The sequence below is a fragment of the Manis javanica genome, chromosome 3 (assembly GCF_040802235.1).
Source record: "Manis javanica isolate MJ-LG chromosome 3, MJ_LKY, whole genome shotgun sequence".
Classification (NCBI taxonomy): Eukaryota; Metazoa; Chordata; class Mammalia; order Pholidota; family Manidae; genus Manis; species Manis javanica.
In genome coordinates this window covers 48,159,222-48,167,657 of record NC_133158.1, presented here as the reverse complement: position 1 = coordinate 48,167,657, position 8,436 = coordinate 48,159,222, and the positions used below count along the sequence as shown (strand labels likewise).

At 46.5% G+C, this 8,436-nt stretch overlaps 1 protein-coding gene across 2 annotated transcripts; it reads left to right on the top strand.

The window, feature by feature from the left end:
• Positions 1-286: 286 nt before the first annotated feature.
• LOC108405882 (carbonyl reductase [NADPH] 1-like) lies at positions 287-7,011 on the top strand. Of its 2 annotated transcripts, XM_037014661.2 has the most exons (3): positions 289-700; positions 1,263-1,367; positions 6,308-7,009. In XM_037014661.2, exons 1-3 carry the CDS (start codon positions 412-414, stop codon positions 6,799-6,801), a joined length of 888 nt encoding a protein of 295 aa, XP_036870556.2. In that variant the 5' UTR covers positions 289-411; the 3' UTR covers positions 6,802-7,009. The 2 variants fall into 2 exon arrangements, with proteins under 2 accessions (XP_036870557.2, XP_036870556.2); XM_037014662.2 differs by lacking the exon at positions 1,263-1,367 and having other exon boundaries at positions 287-700; positions 6,308-7,011.
• Positions 7,012-8,436: the final 1,425 nt, after the last annotated feature.

The following is an 8,436-nucleotide window of genomic DNA, read 5'->3' as shown; positions in this document are numbered from 1 at the left end:
CTCCTGCTCCCCAAGGGTCCTCCCAAAGCAGGGTCCCTCCCCTGCCCTGACTCTCACCCTCCTACTGAGCCCTCGCCAACCTGTGCTGCTTTGGGGAAGCGCACCTCTTCACCCAGAATGTGTTACTGGCTCTGAAGTGGGATCACGTGAGTGCTGTGTCCTGCTGGGCCCAGGGAGCCTCACCTGGAGAGGCCGACCAAGGGAGGGGGCAGGACGAATCCTTCTGGGATACTTGGCTCCTCCTGGAGGGAGGGACACAGGCGGGGCTTCTCTCTCTAGGAATCACAGCGCTGGTTCCCAGAAGCCCTTATAGAGCAGGTTCTCTGGACTGTGCCAGGCTTCTGCAGCCTCCACGTCCTTGGCTAGCAGGCCCATCTGCCTTCAACACCACCACCTGCACACAGCCCAGCCATGTCATCCTACAGCCGAGTGGCGCTGGTCACTGGTGCCAACAGGGGCATTGGCTTGGCCATTGCACGCAGCCTGTGCCAGCAGTTCTCGGGGGAAGTGGTGCTAACGGCGCGGGACACAGCACAGGGACATGCGGCCGTGCAGCAGCTGCAGGCGGAGGGTCTGGGCCCGCGATTCCACCTGCTGGACATCTGCAACCCGCAGAGCATCCGGGCCCTACGGGACTTCCTGCTCAAGGAGTACGGGGGCCTCGACGTGCTGATCAACAATGCGGGCATCACCTTCAATGGTAAGGAAGGGGTGGGTGCTGGGAAGGGACCTCTCTGTGAGGGTGTCCAGCCAGGGTGGGCTGGAGATTCTCCTGAGCCACTGTGGGGCCTGTACCTCCTGCGGGATCCAGATGGGCTCCCTGGGGAAAGACGTCACACTTTGGGCGTTAGGGGCACCCGAATCGTCCAAGATATACAAGGCTTTTAGGCAAAGGATCTTTGTATTATCATAAAGCAGACTCTTAGGGCCTCCCCCACGTATCTGTAGTTTCTGTTAATGGGACTGGGGAGCAGTTTGGTAAATTTTTAACTTACTTTAAAATAAACAAGACATTGAAAAGAATAACACACACAGATCCCATTCTGCACACTTCACATTGCCTTCTTTAATGGTGCCAACTAACACACTTCGTAGCTTTAAAAGAGCCAGGAAATTGAACTTGACACAATACTGTTATGAGAATTCATACCTCATGTACAATTGACCACATTTCACAGGCAGGAAAATAGTCTAAGTTTCTGCAGAATTATCCCACATGGCTACTATTTAGTAACTCTGTTCTCTTACTCCTATAACAACAGATGATCCCACAAGATTACATTTTCAAGCACAAATGACAATGAAAACTAACTTTTTTGGAACCCAAGATGTCTGCAGGGAGCTGCTGCCTCTAGTGAGACCCCAAGGTGAGTCCGGTGAGCAGCTCCACGGAGTATCCCTGGCAGAATCAGGCTCTGCTGCCCCTGACCTTGTTCCCAGCCCTGCCCCCTCTCCTTGCTCTGCTACACTGGCCCCCGGGGTGTGTCTTCTCAGGGCCAGGGACCCCTCTCCCAGGACTACACACTGGTCAGTGGCCTTCGGTGCTTCTCTCTGTGGCACAACCGCCTCTTCCTCTTCTTCAACTCTTCAGTCCAGCTGTCCCGACAGGCCCTTCACTTGCTCCCCGCCCCTCACGCCTGCAGGTCCCTGAGCATGGCTTCCTGCCCTCTGCCCTCCCCACCTGTCTCTAGTATGATCTTTTTCCAGCAAACAGAGCCTATTCCACCCCAATTTATTAGGCCTTCCAAAAACCTGTCAGCTGCCTAGAACACATCCAGAGCTCGTGACACTCAATTATATGTCACTGTCAGTCAATATTGTCCTGACGTCCACCCCTCCCCTAGAATCCTCCTTACATAATACATTTTGAAGTACACTCACCCTTCCCCAAACCTTTTGGACTCTGACTTAATCCGCCCCCTCGGATGCTAGAGCTCACCATAACCACCTCCTACTATCGTTAACCAGATCCCAGAATTAGCCAGCTGAGTTTCGCCCCAGGCCTCCTCCCCCAGCTCCACAACAGATGCTCGGATGTCATTTGAGGAATTGGAACCCCAATAAAGGAACCCCTTATTGATGCTGTTCCTTCCTGAGCATCTCTGTACTCTGCATGCTTACTCCCTCCATAAAGTGCTTTAGGAGCAAAGTCCAGGCCCTCAGCATGGCTTGTAGGTCTCTCTCTCATCTGACCTGCCTTTGTCCCGGCCGGTGTTACTTCTCTTTCACCAGGACTAATAGACTGAGCAAAATAGACTATCATGTTACTTTGGAGATGACGTCCTGCACCACTTACCCCAAGGTGTGGGATGGGATGGGGAAACACCCCCACCCCCTTCAATACACCAAATAAGATGCGCAGATACGTTGAGAAAGATTAAAGCTCTGGCTTGGAATTGACAAAATGCGTGTACAGTCTATTCTGAGTTCTGCCCAGTTCCCTGTACTGTCCTCCTGGAAAGTTCCACTGTATCTTCATGATTTGGCTCAGTCAGGCCTCAAAGTGCAGCTCTTTTGAATGGTACCCTGACTCTGTCATTTACCCCAGCACCTGGGAGCAGGATGGCATTCCTTACGCCACAACCACACATCCTATCTGTATTCCTGTTAAAATGCATACTAATGAGCTCTGGCCGATTCTTTGTGTTTTATTAACTGACCTGTGGGAGTTGTTGCAGGCACTGTCCTGGTCCCAGATGGACAGATGGCACTCCTGACCTGCCAAATCAGCCTTAAATGAAAGGATCAACAGTGCCTCTCTAAAGCGGGAGATAGTGGAAATGGAAATTCATTCAGTACTCTGGGCATTAGAGCAAGGTTTTGTAAACTTCAAATAGGGGAGTTCGGCCATCATTTCAGGGGTTTATGGAATCATGACTTTATTAGCTCACTTTCACGAAAGAGTCTGGGAGAAATCCCAGCTGGGAAACCAAAAGCAAATAATGCCCCTCCCCCACACACCAGATAAAAGGGTGCAAAGTCCTTGAAGGGTTTCCACAGAATCTCTGAGGTCAGTAGAAACTTTCCAGAAGAGGACCGTTCCATTTGGGTTTTGTTGACAAAAGAGGAAGAGGTAGAGATTGGTGACCTTGACGATCACTGAGGAATAATACATGTGGATTTCTTTTTATTATTTCTTTTTTTAAACAAGAGGTACTCTGAAATAACTCACCTCATAAAATAAAAGAATCTGCAATGCCCAGGTACCCCTGACAGAGTTTAAACAGTCCAGCAATATCCTCCCTGTTCACATAAACTCGCCATCATTCTGAATTTGAGGAACAATGTCAGGAAGTTTGTCCTATTCTCCTTGAATTATATTATGCATTTATTTTGAAAACATAAGGGATAATATGTCTGAATAATACCTATATTGAAATCCTGACACTCTTGTGCATCAGATATTAGCTTAAAGACGTCTAGGAGGACATAAGTGGTCTTCTTAGGGCTACAGTTACCAAGTAATCCTTGGAGGAAACTGTAATCAAATTCGGTTTGAGAAGGGCTGCTTCTCAACTTCCTGTGGTCTGAAAAATTCCCAGGAGGAAGCTGGTGTGAAAATCACATTGCTAAAGCTCTCTTCCCCTTCTGATAATTTGGGGTTTAGAAGGATGGGTGGGTGGATATATCCTGATGCAGCAGGCTGGGCATTTTATATACTGTCCAGGAAAAGACATGGGGTCTAAAGGAGTCTAAAGATCACGTACACAGCCCGATGCAGACGTGGACATTTGGTCTCCAACCTGATTGCTCTTCCAAGTATTCCAAGGTCCTCAAATCTCTTATGCCAAGAGTCTCATTTGTCAAGTGAAACCTCACCCAGCCAGGCGAGACAGTCAATCCGGGGAAGGCCTCAATTTATTTGGGACCAGGGTGTTTCCATTTACTTACCCTTTCGACGGAAAACATGGCTTTCCTAAAGTAACTTTATTGATCTGATAAAATGGATGGCGCGCATCACGTATTAGCACCACCAGAGAAGTAGTTCTTTTTAAATTGGTGTCATGCTTTTTCCTCCATCAGAGTGACTATTAAAAGGCAACTGTTTCACACACACACACACACACACACACACACACACACACACACACACACTCACTCACTCACTCACTCACTCACTCACTCACTCACTCACTCAGTAGCAAAATAATGCCTGGACGGCCCATAGTACTTGGTGGATGATTGGCTCTGCTCAGGCCAGTAGAGAGTCCATGAAATGCCCTGTGGCAGCCATGAGCACACTGCAGAGAAATAAATATCTGCATCCAACTCCTGCTGTGTAACCTCCAGCAAGTGCTTCCAGCTTCCTGTGTGTGTTTCCTGGCCTGAGGTGTCAGACCACAAGGGTCCACAGTCTCACCCAGTTGTACGGGGACACCCCCAGAAGGCTCCCCTGTTCCCCTTCAGAGCATGACCAGTGGGGTGAAAAACTGGGGGGAAGAGAGACCTGGATGCAGCCCCACACCCAGGAATTTACCCACAAATCCCTGTGGCCTCTGAGTTCAGGCTTCCCAGTGTCCACAGACAAGTGTTTTCACAGCTGGTTTAGACCTCCTGGGATGGATGATACCGAATAGAGAAGAGGTCATCCCTACTTCATACAGTATAAACAGCCCAGAGAGAGTTGCTAGAGTTTCTCCATCTCCTGCCTAGACTAAAGGCATGGGGGAAATTGGTGTGACTGTGTGATTGCAGCTGCATTCTCCTCTTCCAGTCACCAGCTCTGGCTGACTCCCTGCTGCTTTATTTTCCTACATCCCCTCTAGTATTTTGCAATTTTTAGTCAAGACACATGTATTATTTTTTTATGAGTAGCTATGCAGTATTTTAGAAAATGACATATATCCTAGTAGGACCTCTAAGTGGTGGGTTCTACAACATTTGACACATAGATTCAATTGATTCTTACAATTTACATGATCTACGGGAAAGGGAAGACACAAATATGGATGCAGTTCTAAGTTATCCATCTTAGTAGATTTTTGACAGTAAATAAAACTTTATGTCATTCACTTTAAGTGGCTCTACAAATTACTCAATGTGAATCATACTGCCATGAATTATCATTTTCACTTAATTTTTTTGCCCCACAACTCCTTTAGTGGGATGGGGATCCCCATTCTCTGTTGATGACAGCCTTCCCTGAGTGTGCACAGCAGATAGACAGCTTTCCAGGCTCCCTTGTCTCTATTTGGTGGTGTGCTCTCATGACGCTGTTATAATATTTTACATATTTTTCTAAATATGAAAATTACAGACCAATTTACATAAATGTTAATATAAATTCATCTTTATGAATAGCTAGTATATTTTCCAAAATTATTAGTGAGAAATGTGTAATTGCTTTACACTTTTAACACCTTTTTGAAATATAATTCTCATACCATGCACTTCACCCACTTAACTCCACAACTCACTGATGTTTAATATTCATGCTCAGTTGTGGAAACATCACCACATTCAAGATTACAGCACTGCAATGTGCTAAAAAGAAATCCTGGGCCCTTTAGCCATTCACCATCTTTTCCCACATTCCCTAAGGAGGCACTATTATGTATTCTGTCTCAAGATATTCTTGGTCTGGACATCCCATGTAAGTAGAATCATATAATACATTTTTGTGACAGGCCTCTGTAATTTGGCACAATGTGCTCAAGCCTCATAATGTGGCAGCATGGGGCAGCAGGCCATTCCTTTTTCAAGAATCCCTTTAAATGTCCATGTTTCCGCTGCCCCACACCAGGACTATATTATCGGGCCCCTAGTCACAACTCACGAGTTCATAAAACTAGACAGAAAAGCATGCCACTCAGCCCACTGAGCTGTGTTCTTTACCCCGGCTGGAGCAGAGCAGCCTCCTTCCAAACCAGGTGCTGTGCATTCACCTTGGAACCGCCATCACTAAACCCATCGGCTCTTTCTTGGTCAGGAGACACCTGTTCACAGAGCACGGACCCTGTGACTGTAAGGTGCACAGGTGGACCCAAGCTGCCTCAGGGGGAACAAAGCTGTCTTCTCATGAATGCAAAGAGCACCTCCTTTCAACCCTTAGCATGTTCATTATACACATTTTCATTTTCTTCTGGACCTTGTGGGCACTGCCCTCCCATGAGAACACTTCCTGACATCTTAAAGTGACACTTATGGCAGGTTTCAAGATGGCATCATGTCCTTTACTCACACAGGCTGTCCTCATTAATACTCACAGCAGCTAGTAATGATCTCGCAAAGGACAACACCCAGACATATTTGGTATTTATCATTCTTGTGCCCGCCTTTCCAGTTACTCATATGTGTTGAATTTCAGGCAGAGTGGTGAATCTCTCTAGCACACTGAGCTTGGTAGCTCTTAAATTTTGCAGCCCGGAACTGCAGCAGAAGTTTACAAGTGACACCATCACAGAGGAGGAGCTGGTGGGGCTCATGAACAAGTTCGTGGAAGATACAAAGAATGGAGTGCACTTGAAGGAGGGCTGGCCTTCTATGAAATTTGTTCCCTATTCAGTGTCAAAGGTCGGCCTCACAGTCCTGTCCAGAATCCTGGCCTGGAAACTGAGTGATCAGAGGACAGGGGACAAGATACTTCTGAATTCCTGCTGTCCCGGATGGGTCAGAACCGACATGGGGGGACCGGAGGCCTTGAAAAGCCCAGAGGAAGGGGCAGAGACCCCTGTGTACTTGGCCCTTTTGCCATCAAAAGTTGAAGGCCCTCACGGAGAGTTTGTTTTGGACAAGAATGTTGTACAGTGGGAACCTGGTGTAGAGCTGCCTGCATGGCTGCAATTATGTGGTGTGCTGTGATTGACCAAAAGGACCTGAATACTGTCAAAAATATCCCAGCTCAACAAACAGTAAGATTGATGGATCCCACTTACTGTGAGTGGGATACCAATTCTGTTAATACTTTAGCAATTTCGTCTGTGATAAAAGGGGTCAAAAAGTGGGAAGATGATAATAATGAATGAACATCTTAGATGAATAAATGGTTCTTCACAAATGTCTGTTTGTGCTGATTGTTTACATGCCAACCAGCTCAGGGAGCTAATGACCTAAAGGTTAGGCCAACGAAAGGGACAGGATAACTCAGGGGTCGGCAAACAGTATAGAATGAGCCAGATAGAAATGACGTTCAGCTTTGCAGGCTACATGAAACAGGCCTGCTGCCTACTTTACCAGCCTCGTGTATTATTACCTACAGGAAACCAAGGACAGAATGCATAGGTGTGGTTTCTTTAACACCAAACTGTTTGACGCAAAAACCATAGCAAAGTGTAAATTCTGAGGGGGCCTTTGTAAGAAATATACATCCATGACAGAATCTGAGATAATTTGGGGGAAGTGAGCATGGATTGGGTCCAACTTTCATTATTATTTTTCATTAGACATATGCAAACTTATTAGAAAGGAAAGTGATGGACCCTGAAGCAAGGGTTGGGCCCTGATTTTTGAAAGGGACGTTGACCTTGCAAGTTTCACCCTCAACAAGGCTGTGAATTTCCTTCCCCTAACTTGTTTGTGTAAACTGACATTGCAGTAAAATCAATTTCTATGTTAGGACCTTTGAATCTGAGCTGCTGGTCTATACATGTATTTTGGTATCACAAAAAAAATCTCTTTTTTCTCTCGAGCTTAAATATAACAGCTTACTATATATACCATTTCTTAACTTTGACCTGGAACAGAACCAGTAAATTTAACATTTTGCAGATTTAGGGGTTATAGAATCATGAAATGAAACAAGCAATCATCGGTCTGGCACAGAGTTAGAGCTCATACATACCCCTCCCACCTGGACCACACCTGGACTTACACCAGGGGATGAACCCTGTCCACAGTGAAAGTCTAATCACAGGACCTATTTTCTCTAACTCTCCTTCTTGGTTTTCTCTTAAGTAAGCACAACGATCATTTTTGTCCCCAGAAACAGTTAACCTATTCAAGTAATATCATTGCATCTTAGGGAAATCAAATCCATTCTGCAGCAAGATGGGCCCACAGCCAAGCCAATGACTCGGGGTTCCTCTTTCTCCTCTGATCCCCTCCCAAAACACTTTCAGCTGAACTGCCTAGGATCTCCACCACACACTGAGCCATTACTACCATGTGTTGGTTTGGGGTAGCATGCCTGTCCACCTCTCCACCCAGATCATACGAGTGCTGTGCCCAGGTTTGTCCAAGGTGCCTAACTGTGTACAAGTCATCCAAGAGTTTTTCCATTAGGAACCTTCTGGAACAATCTGACTCCAACTCTCAGGGGAAGATATTTTCCTAGTCTAGGGCAAAAAACCTTTGAAACCAAAATCAGTCAAAGGTAGAAATAAAGTGGGAGAAACTCATATATTCCTTACAAGCAGCCATCCACTTCTACTCACCCATGTCTTTCATGACCCGGCTGCAAAAAGGGTTGCCACACAACCTCTCCAGTCCAGATATGCC